Source organism: Medicago sativa, chromosome 1 (assembly GCF_051527215.1).
Source record: "Medicago sativa cultivar Bolivia chromosome 1, Bolivia_mono, whole genome shotgun sequence".
NCBI lineage: Eukaryota > Viridiplantae > Streptophyta > Magnoliopsida > Fabales > Fabaceae > Medicago > Medicago sativa.
The window spans coordinates 10,879,190-10,905,256 of NC_140749.1; the positions used below are offsets into that span (position 1 = coordinate 10,879,190).

The 26,067-nt window shown below is 31.3% G+C and overlaps 2 protein-coding genes and 1 non-coding gene across 4 annotated transcripts; all 3 read left to right on the forward strand.

Moving 5' to 3' along the window:
- The first annotated feature begins 1,104 nt into the window (after positions 1-1,104).
- On the forward strand, positions 1,105-1,221 carry LOC146952589 (U5 spliceosomal RNA). The gene has a single exon (XR_015025070.1). It is a non-coding gene; the product is annotated as a U5 spliceosomal RNA (small nuclear RNA).
- A 3,037-nt stretch (positions 1,222-4,258) lies between these two features.
- Positions 4,259-8,190, forward strand: LOC146952590 (HXXXD-type acyl-transferase family protein). Its single transcript, XM_085703516.1, has 4 exons — positions 4,259-4,288; positions 5,009-5,277; positions 6,360-6,863; positions 7,130-8,190. The coding sequence occupies exons 3-4, from the start codon at positions 6,444-6,446 to the stop codon at positions 8,045-8,047; spliced, it is 1,338 nt and encodes a 445-aa protein (XP_085559642.1). The 5' UTR covers positions 4,259-4,288; positions 5,009-5,277; positions 6,360-6,443; the 3' UTR covers positions 8,048-8,190.
- Positions 8,191-10,107: 1,917 nt separating this feature from the next.
- Positions 10,108-22,329, forward strand: LOC146952591 (pleiotropic drug resistance protein 1-like). Of its 2 annotated transcripts, XM_085703544.1 has the most exons (25): positions 10,108-10,412; positions 12,781-13,122; positions 13,761-13,881; positions 13,967-14,055; positions 14,158-14,242; positions 14,886-15,045; positions 15,167-15,243; positions 15,339-15,392; positions 15,494-15,584; positions 15,881-16,182; positions 16,282-16,563; positions 16,640-16,956; positions 17,203-17,363; positions 17,696-17,799; positions 17,902-18,058; positions 18,144-18,248; positions 18,345-18,505; positions 18,667-18,999; positions 19,294-19,584; positions 19,682-19,765; positions 19,864-19,997; positions 20,112-20,339; positions 20,421-20,592; positions 20,951-21,205; positions 21,792-22,329. In XM_085703544.1, the coding sequence occupies exons 2-25, from the start codon at positions 12,800-12,802 to the stop codon at positions 22,047-22,049; spliced, it is 4,344 nt and encodes a 1,447-aa protein (XP_085559670.1). In that variant the 5' UTR covers positions 10,108-10,412; positions 12,781-12,799; the 3' UTR covers positions 22,050-22,329. The 2 variants fall into 2 exon arrangements, with proteins under 2 accessions (XP_085559670.1, XP_085559662.1); XM_085703536.1 differs by lacking the exon at positions 10,108-10,412 and having other exon boundaries at positions 12,678-13,122.
- Positions 22,330-26,067: the final 3,738 nt, after the last annotated feature.

Here is a 26,067-nt window from a genome sequence, read left to right on the forward strand (position 1 = left end):
AAACGAAACATTATACATCCACCAGTTCACATCAATAAAGCCAACAATGAGTGGTTACATTACTAATTTAATGACTTGCAGAATAGTATGCTTATATCCTTTGAGAAGAACATAACTTTTTTAGCACTAGGTAACAAATATACAAAAGCTCACACATAAAACTTGCACCACATACTAGAATTCTTCATAATTCTAACATTCTTTTCCATGTCTTGATACTAAATATTCAACCTACTCTACTATAATGTCTGATGTACAAATATTGAGATTGTAATTCAACATAACAATGTTTCAAATTAAGAATATTAATCTAAAATAAGAATGTAATGTAAGCATAGAAATAGATATTCAGACTAATGTTTTAATAAGACATCTAAGCATCGATAAATTGACCATCTCAGCATCTTCTTTCTTCTCCTATGATGAATCCTCTCCATCTGACTCTTGCCTTGCACTAGTCCCTTCTTCTTTGTTGACTAATTGACCAATAAAACTTTTTCTGTCTGCTACTACTACTATATCCAAGTCTAATTGTAAATCAGCAAATTCTATTTGAGCTTTGGCTCTTTTGAACTGAGCATGTACTAGTTCAATCTGAAAGAGATTAAAACAGTTAAAATATGTGGAATATAATTATCAATAAATTGATGCTTCCTTCATATCCTTGCAAAAAACAATGCTTTGAAGAAATTCAAAATCACAGCAAGGAAATATAATTATACAAATGACAGGAAAAGATTGAAATGCCATGGAATTGCATATAGTTTACCAATGTAAAATAAATTTACCTGGTCTTGAACTTCTTTGATATCTCAAGTTTGTTGTATGAAATATCACTCAAGAACACGTTCCATACCTTGATCCATACAATTGGTTTCATGAAATGCTTGTTTAAAACGGCAAGAGGTTCTTCACTGTTGAGCGTAGAGTTATGTACATGTTGTAAGAGCATTTAATTTCAGATGCCATATGAAATGAAACTGGAGTCATGTTCTTTTTTGAGAGGTGTTACGTTCAGACCAAAGTCCCACATCGACTAATGTATAAAAGAAACTGAGCTGCTTGCATATAAAATGAAATGACCTTTGCTCTTATTAAGCACGGAGCCGTGTGATAATGACATAGCGAACTATTCTTTCGCCTTTTACTAAAGAATACCGTGTCAGTGTCACATTTAGCGGCATACGCTAGTTTTTGGAAGAGTCTTCTTAACGGAGGACTCTGCAATATAGTTCAAATTTTATTTTCCATTTTTGACCTTGTATATTGCAATATTTTGTCTTTGTTAGTCTTCTTTGCGGAGGGTTTTGCAGTAAGACACTGTACATTGTTTTATACTCCCTCCGTCCCTTAATGTAACCACCCATTTGATTATATTTTTGTCCCTAAATGTAACCCCCTTTTCAAATTACTAGAAGCATTTATTACTTTTTTCCTAAAGATACCCCTAATTAATATTACTAATTTGTCTTGAAATATAAATAGTCAAATTTATTACACATACAAACAAAGGACAGTTTGGTAATATTAATACACAAAACAGACACATTAATTACACTGACAACTTTTCTTAAGAAATGTGAAAAAAGCAAAGGGGGGTTACATTAAGGGACGGAGGGAGTATCAACCTCAAAAATAAATATATTTTAAATATTATAGATTAGTTCCTATAAAAAGTTCAGTTATGCTTCAGTTTTCTAATTCTCAATTTTTCTATTAATAACGCCCCTTAAATATTAATTCACACACCTTAAAATGACTAAAATATCCCATAAAATTTTCAGAATCAAACCATTTGTCCAAATTAAAATGTCTCCTTAACCAATAAATAACAACGTCAAACATTCTTGAATCCCTAGTGCTCATTTTCCCACTTTTGATGCCTTTCCAAAAATATAATTGAAACTCGTAGGAGAAGGAAATCTTTGCTGCCGACATTACTTATATATACACCCTCCGGTCATTATTACAAGCAAAATTTCATTTTTAGGTTCATTCAATAAATGATGTATGTGGTCTATTTAATGGACCACATACATCATTTATTGAATGAACCTAAAAAGTAGATTTTTGCTTATAATAGTGACCGGAGGGTGTATATATATATATATATATATATATATATATATATATATATATATATATATATATATATGGGTTATGATAGAAGACACCTTTTATGAAGGTGTCTTTTATCAAGTTACTCTATGAGCATTTGCGAAAAGACACCAACTTACTTTTAGGAAGGTGTCTTTTATCAAAGTTATAACTAAAAAGTGAAAATCACACCTTAAGGTGTGACTTGATAAAAGACACCACCAAAGGGTGGCTTGTAACATAACCCTATATATATATATATATATATATATATATATATATATATATATATATTTTTTTTTTTTTTTTTTACATCCGAATTATCTTTTTTGATTAGTTATTGAGATGATTAATATTTCAAAAAAGTTATTGACTTCGTCAACTTTTACTCAAATTAGTTTTTCTTAAAATATGTCCGAGACTAAATTGATAATAAATGCTTAAAATGATTAAAGATATGAAATACATTGATAGTAAGTTGTTAAAATAAAGGGACCTAATCAACAATAAGTAGTTAAATTTAGAATCAACTAAGGTCAGGTGGTGTTGGGTAAATTAAGATCATTTAGGCATATGTTAGTGTTACAGGAATTAAGGTCATGTAGACATTGAAAAAAAAAGATTGAAAACGCAAAAGAAAACAAAAATTTCACTTAACTATATATACGCGATGAAATATTATGAAAATATTGTTTCAATCTTTAATCTTTCATCAAACTTGGTCACATATCCATTAAAGCTTCTAGAAGAGATGTGAAGACTAGAGTGAAAGATGAACATAGGGTATGATTTATATGAACAAGAGCAACCTCGATATTGTAATTAAATTTAAAATAGATTTGGGTAACTTAATATTTCTGGGTTGTAACTAAAAAATATATTATATTGAATTAGTTAAAATAATTTGTGAAAAGGTATGTAATATATGTTTGGTTTAAATGTGTAATTGGTCCCCGCACTTTTAACAGATTTTGACATTGGTCCCTGCACTTTTTTTTGTTTGGCATTGGTCCCTGCACTTTGTAAAAATATTAGCATTGGTCCCTGCACTTTTTTTTGTTTGGCATTGGTCCCTGCACTTTGTAAAAATATTGGTATTGGTCCCTGCACTTTGAAAAAATATTGGTATTGGTGCCACGTGGCATGAAATGATTGGGACCAATACCAATATTTTTCCAAAGTGCAGGGACCAATACCAATATTTTTACAAAGTGCAGGGACCAATGCCAAACAAAAAAAAGTACAGGGACCAATGCCAATATTTTTACAAAGTGCAGGGACCAATGCCAAACAAAAAAAAGTGCAGGGACCAATGCCAAAATCTGTTGAAAGTGCAGGGACCAATTACACATTTAAACCTATATGTTTTCTTGATCATTGAGCGCTAACAATATAATGTTGATTCTAAAGATAACATTTTTGATTACCGTGTCTCAAAATTTGTTGATAATGAAATAGATACAACACCACTTTTTCACCGAAGAAAAATGGAAAGTTAGAGATGATATAAGGGTTCGTCGACAAGCAACAAAGGCGAGATTACTTTAATTATAGAGAAATCCTGTTAAAGCCAAAACAAAGCTCTGTATGGATTTGTCCACCGAAATTGGCACCAGAGGGAGTCGAACCTAAGACCTTGAGAGAAGCACGTTCAAAGATCACAAGCCAACCACTAGCCCAACCCCAAATGGATTAAAGAGGAATGCTAACAACATTCACTTTTCAACACTCTATATCACTCACTCTTTTATTGGATAAAATCAATGTATGTCCCGCCATTTTGTATAAGTTCAATTTAAACCAATAAAAGAGTGAGTATTAGAAAGAGTGTTTAAAAAAGAGTGTTGCTAGCATTACTCTGGATAAAATGATGTGCATTTCAGTTCTACACTGCGATTTTCTCTGCAATTCATACTTAACTGCCGTTCCAGCCAATGATAACTAAATGCCGTTCCAAAAATGGAGATTAACTCCAGTTCAACATTGAACAATAATTAATTGCTGCTGAGGTATTTTCAGTAGTTGGAGGTGCTAGTGAGCAATCATAGGTGTGTAAAGAGCAATTTTGTTTCCACCTAAAGGCCCATGAAGACAAAAATATGCACGTTTTTAATTTGAACAAATGAATAAAAACCCTACAATAGAAAAACCCAAAACTCAGCAGTTGAATCAAAAGCAGCCGGAGATTCTTGTCTTCCGCCAGAAACAGTGAGAAAGCATTTTTGTTTTCTTTCAATTTTGCTTGTGAAATTAATGTTACTGATTATGTTCATATTTCTCTAATCATATGCTAAATAAATATCACTTGAATGGTATATTACAAATGAACATGTTCATAATGTTTAAAATTGTTTTCTTAACAGTTGGAATGCATCCTTTATGTAATCCAGAATTTGTTGTATTCTTTTATTTGAAATTCTTTTACAATTTTGAATTTGATGAAACACACTTAATTTTGTTGTATAACTTTTAGGGTATGTTTGAATTGAGGGTTTTAGAGGGTTAATTTGTATTTTGATAAATATATTTGAGATGTTAAAAATTGAATGAATAATATGACAAATGATCATATAATATTTCAGTCACATTTGATTTTTTTGTAGAAACATTTTATAGAAACTGACTTTATGGTTTTCAAAGCTTACTTACTCAGTTCTGATAGAAACTGAATTGGTAATATGAAGTACTGACACTCTTCGGATTACGCATGTCCCGGTGTCAGACACGCCTGGTGTCGGATACGTGTCATGTCTGACACCAACCCAACAGTGAATTATGTGATTTTCTCAAATGATTAGCGGTGTCCCTGTTGTATCCAGTGTCCGTATCCGTGCTTCAACGATGTAATATATTTTGAACCTCAAAATGCACATTGACTTTATATAATTCATTTGTCTTTTTTTCTTTCTAGAGTAAGAAATGGGTAACGCGAAGAAGAAGGCTCAGATGTTTGTAAAACTTGTGTCTGCTGCTGGAACTGGATTCTTTTATGTTAAGAGGAAACCAAGACAGTTTACAGAGAAACTCGAGTTTCGTAAGTATGATCCTAGAGTTAATCGTCATGTTCTGTTTACAGAAGCTAAAATGAAGTGATATAGCGCGTTGTTTATCGCTTCCTTCTGATGTAATGTAACAAACCTGTACTGTTTTTTGAGACAATTATCACATTTGATATCACAGGTTGAATAATTCCAATCTTTTTAATTTTCTGCCTCTGTTTGTTTTCTTGCTTAGACTGATTGTTAGAATGTAATACTATTTAGGGGTTTTGTTTGAACTCACCTAAATTCATTTCTAGGAACAACTTTGGATGAAATATGACGATGAAATCTTATTCCTAGGTTCTTTTAAGAAAAGTATTTGTCTTAAATGTTAAATTTTTATGCATCGTGTTTTAAAATTCTTGGTAATAACTGAAACAAGTTTGGTTTTCAATGTATATACTCTTCAGAATAGATATCATAAGTCTTAAAATACCTCTAATTGTATAATGGTATCATCCTCAAATAGAGATCGATATAATTTTTGTTAACCTTTCACTTTCTTTTGCCTAGCGTCCGTCCAAATAATTTTACAAAATCCAGTTGCATGCATACAAGCAATCTAGCTCCCAAGTTATTACTCTATGCTTTTAATCTCTCTGTTGTGAAAGCAGTAAAACTTTCAAGTTTTCTTATATCAACCTAAGAATCTGTAAACGTCACCATATAAAGATTGAAGTCCATGAGAATTTGATAGTTAATGGACTTGTGATTATGTTACCTCCACATGATCATATGTTGTTAATTTTTTTTTGGGTACTAATTGGGAAAGAGTTTTGGCATATTATTATTACTTAGACAGGTTTTTGGATGTTCATATTGTTGTAGTAGTAGTAGCATCTGCAACATTTCAAAATGAACATATTCAGTTTGGCATGTGTGAAGATCCTTTGTTGGATAATCAAAATGCATATAGTGTGACAAGGGATATTATCTATTTTACCCTTGTGATTAAATACTTTAATCTTTTCTATATTACCTAACCTATAACTTCCTTCATCAACATTGCCAAATAAGCCAACATTCAAGGAACATGAAATTATCATTTCCTCATGTATTGGCTGTTTGTTTTTCTTTCACACTATTTGTTTCCTGTTGAAATCCGCGAATTATATGCAACTATTCATTTCTCACATATATAACATTATATGACTATTTGTGCCTTAATATACCTTAGATATGTGTAAAACCTCACATATAACATCATTACTTATATCACAGATTCATACAGCCAAATTAGCCACTCTTGTACTACTGATACAATAGTTACATAGTGTCATATCCTCCTATTCTTTCTGCATAAAAATGGCAACCACAGTAAATATTATCTGCAAAAGAACTGTGGTGAGCACAAAAGCAATTGAACCAGGAAAGTACTTACCCTTATCAGTTTTGGATCGTTTCATGGAGAAAAACCATATTAGGATGGTGTACTATTACCAAACTTCAGGAGACTTAGAGCTTGGACAATTGACCAAGAAGTTGAGAGAGACTTTGTCAGAAATGCTTAGTCATTTCCCTATAGTGACTGGAAGGCTGTTAAGAGATGATATAGGACATTGGAAGATCAAATGCAATGATGCTGGTGTTAGAATGGTTGAGGCAAAAGCCAAAGGAAGTGTCGAAGAGTGGCTACGAAGCGTGGATAGGGAAAAGGAACTCAAACTTGTTTATTGGGAAGATATGCTTCAAAAGCCTTATTATTGGTCCACTTTTTATGTCCAGGTTTGAATTTTCTGTACTGAAAAATGCTTTTGATGTGATATATTAAGAAGAGATTTAAAGATCTTATTAGCAAATAAATATTACGCTATCAATTTTTGAGTGTATTGTTTTAAAGAGGTTTGAATTTAAGATGATCATTATTATTCATACTTATGCTTTAAAATGATCATGTTAATAATTGAATCAGCTTATTGTCAACATTTCTGTCAGCTAAATTCATATTCATTCTTTAAAATGATCATCTTATATTCTGATTTTAATTTCAGCTGACTGAATTTGAAGAAGGTGGATTAGCAATTGGCCTAAGCTGCACTCATCTCTTGGCAGATTCCATTTGTGCAACAAAATTCATGAAGGCTTGGGCTGACATTTCATTAGGTAAAAAAATGACTTCTCCTCCAATATTCCACCCTTTACCTCATCAAAGACCACAAAACAAAAAGCCTAATAACAACTCATACATGAGCTTAATATCTCATTATACATCCTTAATTGAGAATCCCATTTCTATTAAGGAAGCAAAGTACACTACCATTTCTATGGGCTTCTCAAACCAAATGGTTCAGGCTTGTATATCCATGGCCCAGCCCAATGATTCATTAAGCCCAAGACCAACACCTTTTGAAGCCCTAGCAGGGTTGTTTTGGGTCACTTTAAGCAAAATCAAAGGAATGAAAAATGGACTTGTTGACATGTCCCTATATTTGGATGTAAGAAAAATCTTGGGTTTAGACGAAGGATTCTTTGGGAACTCCATGCTATATAACAAGGTGCATTTAGAAGAAAATTTCAATTTAGATGAGGACAAATTTCCACAAGCTACCAAAGTCATAAGGAATGTTGTAACTAAAATTGGCAATGAAGAAATAATGGGTCTAATTGAGTGGTTTGAAAATAATGATATAAATTCATCAGCAATGATGAACGGTCATGATTTGGTTTTTACTAGCTTAGAGAATGTTGATCCATATTTAGCCATGTTTCAAGACAAGTTTAAACCAATTCATGTCTCTTATTACATTGAGCCAGTTTTTGGAGAAGGACATGTTTTGATTCTTCCTACATCAAATGATGAGGGTCCATTAGGAAGAGTGGTAATGGTGACACTTCAAGAAGAGGAGGCAATTAAGCTTTGTGAAGATGAATTTATTTTACAATTCTCTCCCACTATCTTGATGAAATGAGTCATAAATATTTTTAGTGTTTTATGTATATGTATGTGTCAATGTCAATAATGGTGAGATTATCTTGAAATAAAATTGTATCCCTATCCCTATCTTACTAAGAACATGCACGTATTGTTATCATCAACACTTTAAAATGATGCTAAGCACTGGTATATAATCTTTTACAAATTTCTTCAAAAAACAAAAAAAATAAAAATAATCTTTTACTAATTTACTAAGATATCCCAGCTAATCAGCTAGGTAGTTTATTTCATGATGATGAATACTATAAATAAATTTAGTTGGGGAATATATGTATCTGGATCACACCAATCAATGCGCAGGACATATACTTCTGACAATTGAATTATTAAGTCTATTACAACTTGATTTATTTTATGTTTTAAATGTGAAAAAGAAAAATGAATTAAATCCAATCATCCAAACTCATTTGCTCATGTTAGGTCAACTTCTTACCATCCTAATATTACTAGAAAAAGAAGGGAAAGAAACCAATGAAAGTTGGTTTACAGGGGGGCTAGTCTTCTACATTACAATGCGGTAAACTAAGGATATGTTTGGGAGGTTTTTTTTTTTTTTTTTTTTTTTTTTTTTTTGAGAGTTTTAGAGGGGAGAACTTTGGAGGTTTACTTGCTGAATCACCTTCATAATTGGTTCATCACAGTTCATTATTTAAAATTATCAAAAATTTCATCGACTTTTGATAATATTAATTAGAAATAAAAAGTTACGACATTTTAAACTCAAATCCCATAAGATGGTATGATTTCTCTAACCTTGGTATATCGTAGGATCAAACCAACATAAGCTTTTATTTAAAATAATTAAAATAATAAGAAGAAGTATGCTTTAAAATAATGAGTAAGTGAGGGGGTTTGGAACCCCTTATAATCATGTATTACGAATGACTGAACAAATAAATTCATCAAGGCTATTTTGAAAAAAATTAACTTAAGCGATTTTTGTTAGAAATGGGTGAAAGGACAGTAATATTCAAATGATTTTTTTAAGTAAATGTTAGTAATAATTTTTTAAGTCAATATTTTATCCTTTATCTAAATTTGATTGCGAATCAGTGAAACATCTTAATCTGATGGTACTTGTCTACGGTGAGAGATATGACAACCTCTTCCACCGTAGTATCCACCCCAAAGTAGCATCCCAATTCCCAAGTATATTAAAGCGAGGAAGAAACTTAAAACTCTCAATTTGTCAAAAAAGAAAAAGACTTAAAACTCTCAAACTCTCAAAAATTACATTCTCTTACTTGTTATTATTTTTTTTTTAAAAATATCATTAAAGAAAAAGTCAATTTAAAACACTTTTCTTAGAAATGAGAGAAGGGGAAGTAGCACACAAATGATTTTTTCATAAGAAAATGTTAGTAATTATTTATCATTTTTTTTTTTACTTTACTAAGATTAGAGTCCGGATAGTTTAACTCCTTCAATTCCTTCAACCCTTGATTCAAAACAGTTTAACCGTTAAAGTAGCACCCACATATAAAGTAGTGAGAAAGTAGGTTAAAACTTAAAAAATTACGGACAATTACTTTTCCTTTACTAAGATTTGAGTCTGGATACTTTAACACCTCTTATTTCTTCAACCCTTAATTTAAAACAGTTGAACCACTAAATTAACACCCAAATATAAAATAGTGAGAAAGAAGTTTAAAACTACAAAAAGTTACATACTTATTATTATTTTTTAAAAATATCATTCTAGAAAAAGGCAATTTAAAATACTTTTTTTTACGTAAAGTCAATTTGAAACTAAAGTAAAAATGGTTTTTATTAATAAAAAAAGTAAAAAAGTTTTAAAGAAAAAAACCCATAAAGAACTCTTTAAATACTTTAAGCCTCTTTTTTGTTTTTGTTTTGATGTCTTCAAAAAAAGAACTCTATAAAAAACTTGACAACCGACAATGTGAAGAGTCCTCATAAAATTTGCAATTTGTAAAGCATTGAGTACATACCAAATGACTGAAGCAAATGACTTCAACTTGAAGCTCATTTCTAGCCTCACATTAAGCACACACAAAACACACATTAAGCATTGCTTGCATAATTCCTACGTATATCATGGATTTTTGTTATAATTTGTTTCAATAATTTATCTCCCAAGTCTAAACACTAAAGTCCTACCTACCCCACATTTTTTTGTTCATACTATATGATTTCACCCTACCCTTCTGTTGCATTGTAGTACAAGAATCAAATATCAATGTGTGATCATAAGAAAGTAATGATATTGCCATCAAAAGATAAGATTACATTTTCCATGAAAACAACTTCAACGTGCTCATCATCATATCATAGTAGTGACGCAAAGATTATAGCAATTAATAAGGAACAATTTTGAGGTATGCTAGTCATTTTCCACCTTTGCTTACTTTATGGACTATTTTTCCACGTTAGTTTTTTTCTTTCTTCCTTTCCTTTTGGAGGGTATACCATTATGAAAACTCTTGCTTTCTTCTATTGGTTGGACATCTCCATCGTGTAACAACTTCGTATGTTTTCCATATCATGCTTTCTTACGTCTTTGAAAATTTGAAAGTGTAAATTGACAATGCCTGTCTTATATGTCTCCCTCATCATTTTGTTGTGCTTTAGTTTTTCTTTAGTCACTTAATTAAGCGTTGTTTTGTAGCTTTTCACACGTACCAAACACAATCGATAAATATTATCATTTTTTCATATATTTACTTATATTTTACCTGTAATTTATTATCTCATTCCATCTATTTATCTTTTTTAATAAATAGTTAAGGGTATTATTGACAAGACAAATAAATAATTAATATGCATGCATTGAACTTTGAAAATTACAGTTAAATAGAAACAACTTTTCCTTCAAAAGTGACAATTAATAAGGAACAAAGGAATACTTAAGTAGAGTATATCACGAAAATAGTTCCATTTAACTATTTCATACAACTTTAAAATAGATGATAAATAAAAATGGTTATGTTAATTTGTGTCCTAATAACACATGCTAAAAAATTTAAAAGTAGAAATTTTACCTTGACAAATGTAATATTTTAAACTTAAAAAGTTTTTTAGAGGATGAAAGTTTTGTTAGATATTGGTAGTAAATATTGGTACCTAATAGGTACAATTTATTTAAAAAGTTGAAATGTATTTTCGTAATGCGTTTAACATATTCTCGTTGGTTCCATTCTCGTAATATTCTCCCATACTTTTTTTTTTCAATATTTGGATTTACTCATATGTCTTCTCTATTCTCGTAATATTCTCCCATACTTTTTTTTTTTCAATATTTGGATTTACTCTTGTCTTCTCTTAAATCAAAAATAACAAATGAATTTAGTTTTAACGAAACCATCTATCTTATTGAAGATTTACATTAACACAAAAATTTATATTAAAAGAGAAAATTAGATTAAAGGACATGCAAATTGAGAAATCATCAATTTGATTAAAGATTTATAATAAAATTTACGTGTCTTATTGGTTGATAATACATTATAAATATTGTAACGTGAAAGATTCTTACTTACATATATGAACATATATTCCATCAAAAAAAAATAATACAGTATATATTTTGTTAAAAAATACTATTTTTTTTAACGTAAGTTCATGTTTTGGTTGATAATTCATATTAAATTCATATTTGGTTGATAATTCATATTAAATTCATGTTTTGTTAAAAAATACTATTTTTTTTGGGGAGAGATTCTTATAATATTATGAATTTTTCTGAAAAATTTTATTCAAAAATATGAATTTTACATATGAGTTTACTTTAAATTTAGGGAGGGATCAAAAGTGAAAATGAAAAATTTTGGGGGACTAAAAGTTGAAGAAATTTTTTAGAGGGACTAAAACAAAAAGTTGACATATTTATAGGGACCAAAAAGATATTTAACTTTTTTTTTTTTTATAGTTTTAGAGGCATAGTAAAAAAAAAATTCATATTTAGGATGATATAGTTCCATAACCCTTTGAGAAGAAGGAGGATCTCGTAACATGTTTCAACATAGTGATATTAAATAGTCAATGATTCCATCAATTTATAGTCGTTTAATTGACCCATCAATCAATTTATATTTAATTTTGTTAATTGAATCTAGTCATACTAGGGAGGGGTATGCAATCATTTTCTCTGTTTCTTTTAAATTTTATTTAATATCACGCTAAGGGAGTACACATGCTTTTCTAAGGCACCTCTCATTAAGCTCAAAAAATCTCTACTATAAAACTATCTCATCTATTTATCGCTATTATAAATTTAAAAGGGAAATGCTAACATGTGTTTTTAACTTGTATAAAAAGAAAACGTGTTCTTAAGACACAAATTAATAAATTAAATATTTTTTAGAAACCTATGTATTGAATTTAATTTTTAAATTTTTAATGAATTAAATACACAAAATTTAAGATAATATTTTTTTTGAAGGAAAAATTTAAGAGAATATTTATTCTTTTAAATTCCTTAGCATGTATCATTATGACACAAACTAGCATGATCTTTTAAGTACGATTAATTCTGTATTGAAAATCGAAAGAGTTGTTTATTTTAAGACATTTGAAATAAAAAAAGATAAATAACGTGCAAAAGCAGTGAGATATAAAAGGAATCCATGTAAACATATAGTAACACTTTTGTCATGAAAGAGAATACAACAAATCATTTGAACTAAAAAAACAAAAAAATGTATACCACAGTTTGGTTTCACTAACATCTCAGTTTTGAGGTTGCAGTTGTATAGAGACCAAAACAATGGAGAGCAATGAAGTATCAAGAGTTGATAGCTTAAGAAGAGCAAGTAGTTCTAACATATGGAGGAACAATAGCATGAATGTTTTCTCGACTTCTGAACGTGAAGACGATGAAGAAGCTCTTAAATGGGCTGCTATTGAGAGACTTCCTACATATCTAAGGATTAGAAGAAGTATAATCAATAATGAAGAAGGTGAAGGGAGAGAGATTGATATAAAAAAGCTTGGATTAACTGAGAGAAAGGTTTTACTAGAGAGACTTGTGAAAATTGCTGAAGAAGATAACGAAAAGTTCTTGTTGAAACTTAAGGAAAGAATTGAAAGGTATGAATTAATGTCTTTACTTGTTTATAACAGTTCGCCAAAGTTTTAAATTATGGTTGTAGTCGCAGTTGGAGTTCCTTCTTTTGAAAGCAAGATAAAAAGAGACTGTGATCAAGGTTTTAAACTGCAATTGTTTATGATGCAACATACATGAAGTTTGAAAGAGACTGAAATTCACGATTTCCTTAATCGCGGTTTCAGAAACATAACAAATCTTGATGTTGCAGTCCAAATTGCAGCGGTCTTGTCAATAACTGATCGCAGAAAATAGTACTTTTTTCAAATTCTACTACGCAACACTGCTATAGCGTTGCTATACTATTTAGCAACATTTTGTACTAATTAGCGTATTGCAGAACTATAGCGATTTCTTCAAATTATGCTATGTTTGAAACATTGTTTATCACTCTACAAGCAAGAGTTCATGAATTAACGCATCGGCTTGATGCTCAAGTTATATTGTGCTCAAAGCTGTTTATGATGCAAGATACATGAAGTTCAGTTTGAAAAAGAGACGAGTGAATTGGTTTTTACAAGTGATTTGAGAGTTTAAATTTTGAAGCATGGTTTCATTTGGAAAAATTGATGATTTTTTATGCCTAGAGTTATGATTGATTTTTGTTAAACTAAATGTACAGAGTTGGACTTGATATTCCAACAGTTGAAGTGAGATTTGAGCATATAAATGTTGAAGCACAAGTTTATGTTGGAGGCAGAGCTTTACCTTCATTGCTCAACTTCTTTGTTAATGTGTTAGAGGTAATTATTCAACATGCCATTTTCTGCTATATATCTACCCTTATCTTTAATTATTTATAAAATAATCTTTTTTCTATTTGTTAAGGGATTCTTAAATTATCTTCATATCATTCCAAGTCCAAAGAAACCATTACATATCCTTCAAAATGTTAGTGGAATCATAAAGCCTCAAAGGTAAATTCATGACTATTTATGTTTGTTTTTCTTTTTTGCCTTTTTTGATGTTTTAGATTCTCCAGCTAGATTTTTCTTGTTCTGATAATAAACTTTTTGTAGAATGACATTACTTTTGGGGCCACCAGGCTCTGGAAAGACCACTTTGCTTTTGGCTTTGGCAGGAAAACTAGCTAAAGATTTAAAGGTAAAGAATCCGAATTTTGGTGTCATTAATGTTGTGGAGGAAATTTTCATCTGTTTTTGATGGGATAAAATTAGTTGAATAATGTTTTTTTTTTTATTATTAGAGCGAATAGGTAAATTGGTCCTCAAAATTTTAAACATCAGCCTAAACTGTCTTTATTTTTTTTTGCAAATTGGCTAATACATCCCTAAAATCGTAAAGTGTCGGTCAAACTAGTCCCTTGTAAAATTTTACTATTAGGGACTATGACGTGACACGTTCACTACATATGCCGCCCCTCCACGTTAATCTCACACTAATACCACCAACCATCACTAAGTTTTTCTATGAAACTTAGGTTTCTCAGACTAATTTGCCAATAGTTGGTCCCACACAATTGCAATTAGTGACAAATTTTTCCTTAAGATGACCTAAATTTTACAGGGAAATTAGTCCCGGTATGCTGCCATTGATGTGAGATTGACACAAAGTAGAAGTTAAGGAAAGATGTTTACAATTTGAATGATGTTTACAATTTCGGGATGCATTTGCTAATTTAAAAAAATGAGGGACTATTTGACTAATGCTTACAATTTCGATGACCAATTTGCCTATTCACTCGTTTTAATTATAGTAACTAATTTGATTTGTGATGAAACTTCAGAAATCTGGGAGAGTAACATACAATGGGAAAGGACTAGAAGAGTTTGTTCCACAAAGAACATCAGCTTATATAAGTCAATATGATAATCACATTGGAGAAATGACTGTGAGAGAGACACTAGCTTTCTCTGCAAGATGTCAAGGGGTTGGACACAATTATGGTTAGTTTCTTCATTTTCAATATTACAAGAAGAATAAAGAGAGAAAAAGAAAACATTTTTGATTAAATTTTCATCTTCTTAAGTTATCTTAATCAGAATTCTGAATTTCACTACTTTTCAGATATGTTGACTGAACTACTAAGAAGAGAGAAGGAAGCAAAGATTAAACCAGATCCTGACGTTGATGCCTATATGAAGGTGAGAAATAAGTCTTCGAAATTCTAAATAATTTAAATTATAAGGAAACTGCATTTTTTTACTCTGGATCATATGATTCATTCAAAACTATGCAGGCAGCAGCACTAGAAGGACAGGAGGCAAGTGTGGTAACCGACTATATTCTCAAGGTAAGAAGTTTCTAGATTCATCAAACATTATGAAAGGACTATAAATAACTTGTAAAGCAATGTACTATTTTTTATTTATTTTCTTATTTAAAATGTTACAGATTTTGGGACTGGAAATATGTGCTGACATTATGGTAGGAGATGGAATGATAAGAGGTATTTCAGGAGGGCAGAAAAAGAGAGTCACAACAGGTATTTTATTTATCAGGACCGGCATGAGTAAACAACGCCAGAGTTTAATTTTGATACACCGTCATTGTAAACAGTTTTAGACCGTCAATAAATCATATGTCATGCGTGTGACTTCAGAATTTGTTATGACCAAATTCACATGTATTTAATGATCTGACAATTGCGATTGATTGATAGTGTAAAAAATGTTTACATTGACGGTGTATATGAATTAAAGTCACAACTTAAAATTGAAACTTAAAAGGAGGTTGATTGATAATGATTTTTATTTATTTTTTTTGGTGAAAAATGTAAAGGGGAGATGCTGGTTGGACCTATAAGGGTATTGTTCATGGACGAGATATCGACTGGTTTGGACAGTTCAACAACTTTCCAAATAATCAGCTCAATCAGACAATCAATCCATATTCTGAATGGAACTGCACTTGTGTCTTTGCTACAACCAGCACCAGAAACTTATGAATTATTTGATGATATCATATTGCTCACAGATGGGCAAATTGTGTATCAAGGTCCAAGAGAAAATGTACTCGAGTTTTTTGAATCAATGGGATTCAAGTGTCCTGAAAGAAAAGGAGTTGCTGATTTCCTACAAGAAGTATGAGTTTGATTAATTCACTTTTAAGTCTTCCTTTAAAAAATCATTTTATTTCTTATATTAATGTGAAGTTGATTTTGTTCTAATGTTATGCAATAGGTGACATCAAGGAAAGATCAATGGCAATATTGGGCAAATAAAGATGAACCTTATAGTTTTGTTACTGTTAAGGATTTTGCAGAAGCATTTCAGATATTTCACATAGGTCAAAAACTTGGAGATGAGTTAGCCAATCCTTTTGACAAGTCAAAATGCCATCCTAGTGTCTTGACCACAAAGAAATACGGTGTTAACAAGAAGGAGCTTCTGAAGGCTTGTGCTAGCAGAGAATTTTTGCTTATGAAGCGAAATTCGTTTGTCCACATTTTCAAAGTCACTCAAGTGAGCAACATTCAAACACTAATATTGCTCATATATTTTGCTTGGTTTTTATGAATTCCATGTTCATCCTTTTCAGCTTATTTATTTAGCTATCATGACAACAACATTGTTTCTAAGAACTAAGATGCATAAGGATACTGTAGAGGATGGAGGAGCTTACATGGGAGCACTATTTTTCACAGTCACGGTAGCAATGTTCAATGGAATATCAGAACTAAATATGACACTTATGAAACTTCCTGTCTTTTACAAGCAAAGAGATCTTCTCTTCTATCCTTCATGGGCTTATTCTCTTCCACCATGGATTCTAAAAATACCAATAACTATCATAGAAGCTGTCATATGGGAAGCCATCACTTACTATGCTATTGGCTATGATCCAAGTTTTCTAAGGCAAGAAGTGACCACATCACAAATCATCAATTAAGCTACAAATTTACTATTATGAAAAACTCATTAGCGACCAAAAAATCAAATACATCTCTGGTTCTTTTGTCAAAAAAAAAATTCTGGTTCTGTCGTCGCTAAATATAGTTGCAAAATTGATATACAAATTTCATATTTTTCTGTTTCTAATTTTTGTTGCCAATTCAATTCTTTTTCTAGTGATCATTACTCATTTTAAAATTTTATTGGCAGGCTTTTAAAACAGTACCTGGTAATTCTGTTGATTAACCAGATGGCTTCTTCACTATTTCGGTTGATGGCAGCATTAGGAAGGGATGTTATAGTTGCAAGCACTGTTGGGTCATTTGCATTACTAGTAGTTTTGGTTTTGGGAGGATTTGTGATTTCAAGAGGTAAAAAATTGTAATGAAACTTAACGAATCGAGTAAATAACCAATTTTGGTCTCTAAAATTTACACAATTTCTCTTACTTGTCCCTCAAGTAAACTAATATGATGAGTAGTCGCTAATGTTTTTTCACATCTATCTCATTATTTCTTGTTGTTACATATTGACAAAACGTCATGGACTAACGAAACAAGTTTTAAAAGACATTAAAGATGATTGGGATACAAAAAACAATTTCAGGCTCTATTTATTATTTGTTAATGACGAATGGTTGTTTACAGAAGCGATGAATTAATCTCAATGTTAAATCTGTTTTTTTTTTTTTTTTTTGCATCAGAGGACGTGCACAAATGGTTTCTGTGGGGTTATTGGTCGTCACCGTTGATGTATGGACAGAATGCTATAGCTGTGAATGAATTTCTTGGACATAGTTGGAGAAAGGTAATGAATCAATCCCCTTTGTTTCTAATAATGAATAAATTCTAAGAGTAACAATGAGCTTTAGAAAGATATATTTATGACAAAAGTAATTGAATGATGCAGGTTACCCATAATTCCAATGAAACATTGGGAGTCTTGGTAATGAAAACTCGCGGTTTTTTCCCACAAGCTTATTGGTATTGGATTGGTGTAGGAGCATTGATTGGTTATGTTTTTCTATTCAACTTTTTGTTCACATTGGCCTTACAATATCTCAACCGTGAGTACCGTCTTTCATATCTCTTTTTGAGATTTTGAACTTTAGTTGGAACTTTTTCTGATCATTGGATATGTTGCATCTGCAGCATTCAGAAAGGATCAAGCAGGTCTATCTGAGGAGGAACTGCTTGAGAGAGATGCTTCAACAGCTGTAGAATTTACTCAGTTACCGACTCGAAAGAAAATCTCTGGTGTGTCCTTGAAATAATGTTATTAGATTTTTTGTTTTCTTGTTTGAAGTTTGGTATTCAAGCCATAACCTATTTTTGACTGTGATGACAAAACAGAAACAAAGATAGCAGAAGAAGGACTTATGCCATCGAGATCGTTTTCTGCAAGAGTTGGTAAGGATAAATCTAGTATAAGTGGAAGGAGAGGAATGGTTCTTCCTTTTCAACCTCTATCCCTCACTTTTGATGAAATCAGATACGCTGTAGACATGCCTCAGGTACTTTACATACTTCTAAGACGTTCTAACTCACAATTCAATTAGCCTTTCTATTTTCATGTTATTGGTCATTTTGTTGTATTTAAAATATACAAAGTGTTTTCATGCTTTTATGGATCTCAGTCACTCTCATTTATGTTTGACCGTTATATTGATTGTAGGAAATGAAAAATCAAGGAGTTTCTGAGGATCGTCTCGAACTTTTGAAGGGTATCAATGGCGCCTTTAGGCCTGGAGTACTGACTGCTTTGATGGGTGTAAGTGGTGCCGGAAAGACTACTCTAATGGATGTTTTATCTGGAAGGAAAACTGGCGGATATATTGATGGAAACATCACAATTTCCGGCTATCCAAAGAATCAAAAAACATTTGCTCGCATATCGGGATATTGCGAACAATTTGATATCCATTCACCTAATGTTACAGTTTATGAATCTTTGCTATATTCGGCATGGCTTCGTTTACCACCTGAAGTTGATCAAGCTACTAGAAAGGTACAATAATCTTCAAAAGCCTTAAACAAAGATTTGAACACCACAAGATTGCTCAGATTGCATTGAGATGTAGTATAGTATGAGTTTAATTTGTATTAACTGTCAGTGTAATTTTTTTTTACACTGTATCCAATCAAATCAATGACTTGGTATCTATGATTAAAGTCAAGTGTTTTTAATGATTTAACATTTATGACTGATTGACAATGTAAAATATCTTTACACTGGCAGTGTATATATATGAATTAAATCCATAGATTATAAACTTGAACTAAATTTTATGTGATGATGCAGATGTTTATTGAGGAAGTTATGGAGCTTGTAGAGCTTAATTCATTAAGAGAAGCACTTGTTGGATTGCCGGGCGAGACTGGACTTTCAACCGAACAACGCAAGAGACTAACGATTGCAGTTGAACTTGTAGCAAATCCATCGATAATATTCATGGATGAGCCAACCTCTGGCCTTGATGCTAGAGCAGCTGCAATTGTAATGAGAACAGTGAGGAACACCGTTGACACAGGACGTACTGTGGTTTGCACGATCCATCAGCCAAGTATTGACATATTTGACGCCTTTGATGAGGTAACAAATCTTACCGCCATTAAGGTAGAATTTTGTTTTGGCCTTTTAGGTGATAAATTTCATAGTTAATTAAATGGTTCAATCTCAACCTTTTCAGCTTCTACTTATGAAGTTGGGAGGTGAGCAAATATATTCTGGTCCATTAGGCCGCCATTGCGCTCATTTGATTCATTACTTTGAGGTGAGTCTAATGTAAATGAAATTAAGCATATTTGCTACTATTGTTACATTGGAATGTATATATTATATTTATATTCACATAGTGCATGGATACTATAGGCTATTGAAGGAGTTCCTAAGATCAAAGATGGTTATAATCCTGCAACATGGATGTTGGAAGTTACAACAGCAGGATCAGAAGCAAATCTTAAGGTCAACTTCACTAATGTATACAGAAACTCGGAACTATACCGGTTAGAATTCTTTCTTATATCTTATTTTGCTATGTACTAATGTTTTAAACTTTGTCCATGAAGTAGTGTTTAAGATTTTAATCTATTGGTTACTGATACTTTTTAATTGTTTAGGAGAAACAAACAATTGATCCAGGAATTAAGTATACCTCCTCAAGATTCAAAGGAGTTATACTTTGATTCTCAATATACACAAACTATGCTGTCCCAATGTAAAGCTTGCTTATGGAAACAGCATTTATCATATTGGCGAAACACGTCATATACAGCAGTTAGACTGTTGTTTACAACACTAATAGCTTTCTTGTTTGGAATCATATTTTGGAACATTGGCTTGAAAAGGTACGTGCGAAAAGTAAACAATACATTTACATGATTACTAAAGCAATGTAAAAAATGAAATTCAGAGGAATTGTATTACAGGAGAAAGGAGCAAGATCTTTTCAATGCAATGGGATCAATGTATGCTTCTGTTATCTTTATTGGAGTACAAAATGGTGCCTCAGTGCAGCCTGTAATAGCAGTCGAGAGAACAGTCTTTTACCGAGAAAGAGCTGCTGGAATGTATTCTGCTTTGCCTTATGCAGCAGCACAGGTAAAGTTCAATGCATGGAATTCTTTGAGTAGAACAAGTGATATGACTTTTTTGTTTTAACTTGGATTCTCTATGTAATCACACAGTCGTGAATTTCAGCTGTTAAATGAAGATCGGATGACTTGTACTCTGAGATTTATTTTAAAGGCGATTATGTGAAATGAGAATACGAGTTGTCTGATCTTCATCCAACAGTAGAGATTCCTTCACTGCGTGAATGTTTGTTTTCCCTATCTGCACGGAGTCCTTCAACGAGTCTGTTTGACCTATCTTATTTTTTACTTCTCTTATCCTTAAAAGAAGTTAGACCAAACAATCTTGTTTTCCCAATTCTTAAATTATTGTATTGTATTTTTAGGTTATTATAGAGCTACCCCACATCTTGGTTCAGACCCTGGTATATGGGATCATTGTATATGCCATGATGGGATTTGAGTGGACAGCATCAAAATTCTTTTGGTATATTTTCTTCAATTACTTCACCTTCTTGTACTACACCTTCTATGGTATGATGACCATGGCCATCACTCCCAACCCACATGTTGCTGCCATACTGTCCTCCTCATTCTATGCAATATGGAATCTTTTCTCAGGCTTTATCATTCCCTTATCTGTAAGTCACAATCTTTACATCTTTGATCCATTCTTGCATCATTATAGTTTATTAGACACAATTAATCAAAAGTTTAGGAAAACATTAGAATAACTTTAGCATGAGTGTCAACTATTATTATTAAACTATTGGTTAGTTGTGCCTACTCATTAAACTTTCCAAGACTTGGATCCTATGTATCCCTCCATTGATTTGGACTGCCTGCAGGCTGCAGTCATAATCAACACATCATGACCATTAGATTAAGATCTGACAGTCCAAATTTCAATGCATATGTTTTTTTTTTAAATCTAAAATACTGAGTTTGAAATATGGACCGTCCAATCTTGATTAAATGACCACCGATGTGATAACTACGTGAATGTGTGAGACTGCCGACCATAGACAATCTAAATTCATCCCTCCATCTTCTCCAGTTAAATCTTAGTTGTTGGACTAATCTAACTGCCGAGACTTTTGATCTCTATTTGTTAGATTAATCCAACGACTGAGATTTTACATGTAGGGGTGGAAGGGTTGCTTTGCATGACATCTTTTGTTTAATACATGACATAAACTTACTTCTAAAATTGGTTAACAATGACAGAAAATACCAATATGGTGGAAGTGGTTCTATTGGGTTTGTCCTGTTGCATGGACATTGTATGGATTGGTGACTTCTCAATATGGAGACAACATGCAAAAACTTGAAAATGGTCAAAGGGTTGAAGAATTTGTTAGGAATTACTTTGGTTTTGAACATGACTTCCTAGGAGTGGTTGCAATTGTTGTGGCTAGTTTCTCAGTGTTCTTTGCACTTATCTTCACCTTTGGCATCAAAGCATTCAACTTCCAAAAAAGATGAAATCACTTCAAATATGATTCTTTGACAAAAAGATCGTTCATAATGCAAATTCTAGGTTGTAATGTCCTTAGTATCAAAGTTAGCAAATCCTTCCTATTCATAGCATATGAGGAAGTGCAAAGTGTATTCCTACAAATGGGAAAATATTGTTTTTACTATTAGAATTTTATTTATTCATGCTACCACCTGGCATGTAAAACAAAAGAGTTACTCTTATGTAAAAGAAACAATAGGAACAAAAAGACTAGAATTTATACATTTTACCATTGTTTGATATAAATTACTTTATGTCTAACAAAAGAGTTCACTGACAGTTACACTGACATCATAGTCAGATAAACAAAGAAATTACAAGCCAATACCCAAACAAACTAATGAATTAAGCCACCAATTATGATAACAAAAAACAAAATTAATATGTTTTACCTTCAACCACTAAAAGGAGATAAACTTAATTTTATCCAACATTTTCTGTATTGGTGATTCCTTGGTATTAAAAATTCTATTAATACGCTCTTTTCATATAACCAAACTCACGCAAACTAGATTATTAAATTTAGAACAAACCGAACACTTTTTGAGTTTCCACCCATTTGACCATATTGCATAAAATGATTAGATAAGCACAGGATCAATCGTCGATATACCAATCCATCACTGAAGAAGTTGCCAAATAGAACCAAAATGAGAAGAAGATAAAAACAGTTGTTCCACTGATTCCTCCAAACCACACCTATTGACACAAAGTTGAGCATGGTGTTGAAGAATGCCACGCAAAAAAAATTGTATGTGAGTTATCCTTCGTAGGAAGTTGGTTTTGAAAAAGACGCCACGCAAAAAATTGGAAGAAGCCCTTTCATCTCATAGGGCTCCTCCTTCATTTGTGTAATGATAAACATCCATCAAATCAAATCCAAAAAGGTTGCAATATTCTCATTATCAACTTAGTAGGACTAGTATTTTTACACTAAATCTCTAGCCAACCTTCCTGTAAAGGATCTTTTATTAACATGAAGTATGTTATCACCGGATAAATAGTCACTTCAACAATTTCTTTGTCCTCAACGATGCTAAATTTTTTGGAATTAGTCACTTCAACGGTCTTAGATGGTTATATGAGTATCCAAAATGCAAACGAGATAGATGTTTATTGCCCCAACAATTCTAGTTAGTCTTGATCCCAGTAAAAAAAGGAAGAATTTATTTATTTTTTACAAAGTTTTCTAGTGTTGTTGATTCCTAAGCGTAGTGCTTTTTCCCTCATGCTGTTTATTGGTACTATTGGAGTAGGATTAACCTAACCCATAGGTATATGTTTAACCTTTGGCTTAATATTATAAACCTAAAATTGAGGCATATGAGGTTGCATTAGTCGGAAAAACACGACAAAAGATACTAATTGTTTTATTTCTAAACTTCACACATAAAGGAAGAGTGTCAATGTCTTATACTAGTCAAAACTATAGGATTAATTTTGTTAAACGATTAAAAAAAAAAAAAATTGAAAGATCGACAAACAAAACTTGTTGGCCACATGCTTGCAAGGGCTCTAAGGTCTTACTCTAGTCCTCGTATTATTTTTTTCAAAATGTATTACAAACATCACTCTTATAGAAATGAAATAAGTTTGTTTCTTGACCTCTTAAAAAAAAAAAGTTTGTTTCTTAACCAATAAAATTTGATAATTTAAAGTTTGCCGATTCATCGATTGCTCATTAACCAATTGAGTTTGGTGACTTGTTTGTTAATCTTAGGGTGTTCGCGGTGCGGTTTGGTTCGATTTTGAGGTTAAAAGTCATCCGAACTGCAAGATAAAAATGCATGCGGTTTGGTTTGGTTCGGTTGACTTTTAAAATACAATCCGAACCAAACCAAACAAAACTAATGCGGTTTGGGTTGGATCGGTTGGTGCGGTTTTTTCAATAATGTACAATTCAATTTTTTGTTTTTGACATTAAAATCAAGTTAAAAAGGTAAAACACAACATATTTTCATTTATGGTTACCACAATGTTTTAAATTTCATCCAACATTACAGTTTTATTTTTATCCAACAGTGTTTGCATCTACATAGATCAAATTAAAAACGTAGACATAAAGTAATCTTATTTTGTAAGAAATGCAAAAAACTAAGGTTTTATCATTATTATCTAAAAGTTCAAGTAGCACATAAAATACATTTTTGGAATAAAAAGCAAAGAAGAAATTTAACAAGAGAAAATATATGTCATTTTATAAAATTTTCCACTGAGTTTATTTGAGTATTGATCTAGGTAACATATGTTTAATTAGTGTTTTTCTTATGTTGTGGTTTGGTTTGGATTGGTTCGGTTGGTAAGATAAAAATCGCAAACCAAACCAAACCATGCGGTTGAGTAAAAAAATGATCCGAATACATCCGAACCAAATGCGGTTTTTTGTGGTTTCGGTTTGGGTTGGTTCGGTTTGCGGTTTTTCTATTGGGTTGGTTCGGTTTTGAACACCCCTAGTTAATCTTATCAACCTTGAACCTACATGCAATGGTTCCAATTAATCAAACTTTTAATTTTTTTTAGAGGAAATCAAACTTTACAACTTAATTGGTTCTAAAAATATTAGATTTATTCGTCAATTTCTTTTACAGTTAAGCCAACAAGTTATAGCGAAAGTTGAATATGACACCCATGACGTCAAACTTTCATTTTTTTTCCCTACTCCTACGGGTTATCTCTAGTTAGAAAGAATAATTAGATAAAACAACTCGCAATGGACAATTAATAATTTTTTACCATCTCCTTCAAAAAAAATAGTTTTTTACCATTTATACATATTATCATATTAAATTTTTATTTACACAAATATCTAAATGATAAAATGTAATTAAATGCACCTATACAAATATTTTATATTATCTACCAAAAAAAATTTAGTTTACATTAATTTAAGTTTCATAAGTTAAAACTGACCAAAATGTCAAAATTATTAGGACAAATGTCTTGATCGTAACTTAAACCCTTACTCATCTGTTTATGCGTGTGCATTTTTAATGAGTATTGTTATTTCTTCCATCTATCAACATTAAAATAAGAGAAATATACATAAATATAATATTCTTAAAAAAAACATGAATATAATATAATGATGCAATTAGACATCAATCCGACGTAAGCTAGAAAACTCCATAAGTCTAATGTCTTTTTTTCTGTTACTCCATATGTCTAATGTAACAAGAAATGGCATTTAAAATCTAATTTTAAATTTGTACCAAAAAAATAAAATCCAATTTTAAATTTATTATCATAGGTTTGATCGGAACTGAGTGTATATATCCAACAGTATATGACAAAGTGTCTTTGTTCAATCCTAGAGGTTTCCACATCCAATGATGTATACCATATGCCAAATGTCAATGTTCAAATGGCAAATAATATTATATATAAAACTTTTAATAATATAAATAAGAGACACAAGACTTTCTTGATTTACAAAATCAAGATGAGTGATACACATTATTTAGACAAACCCTTATAAAAAATAAAAAGTTATCAATTTCATTTTAATTGTGATGAGTTAGCAAATTAATCACTGTAAAATTTGGCGTTTCTGATTGTAAGGTTACTTGTATACAAATGTAAATTGACAATATCGTTTTTACCTAAGTTTTATTAAACAATATAAAAATCATTTCTATAAATAAACTTATCCAATCAAGTATATGTTTTCACACTCAAACAAAAAATTTGGACGATAATTCAATGTTAGTGTTTTCAAAACATTGTTAGCCTTTGTTTGTTTCTGATCAATAAAGTCAATTTGAGTTTTTAATTTTTTATGTTCCAAGCTTATAGATTGATTTGAATGAATTCTTAAATAATCTGGTGCCGTCAGGCCAGTTATATGTTTTTTTTCCCTCCCTTTCTTTCACTTATTTACCCATTTCTAGTTGTGACATCAAAATTTCACTATGTTTTTTCTTGTTATCTCTTGGGTAGCCTTTTAGTTCTGCATATCATTATTTATAACGTGTAGTTAAATTTAGA

Excerpts from the sequence above, each read along its gene's own strand:
- LOC146952590 (XM_085703516.1), top strand. The coding sequence starts at position 6,444 with ATGGCAACCACAGTAAATATTATCTGCAAAAGAACTGTGGTGAGCACA. Across the intron at positions 6,864-7,129 it reads GGTCCACTTTTTATGTCCAG|CTGACTGAATTTGAAGAAGG; the intron begins GTTTGAATTTTC and ends TTTTAATTTCAG.
- LOC146952591 (XM_085703544.1), top strand. The coding sequence starts at position 12,800 with ATGGAGAGCAATGAAGTATCAAGAGTTGATAGCTTAAGAAGAGCAAGT. Across the intron at positions 14,243-14,885 it reads AACTAGCTAAAGATTTAAAG|AAATCTGGGAGAGTAACATA; the intron begins GTAAAGAATCCG and ends ATGAAACTTCAG. Across the intron at positions 18,506-18,666 it reads ACGCTGTAGACATGCCTCAG|GAAATGAAAAATCAAGGAGT; the intron begins GTACTTTACATA and ends TATTGATTGTAG.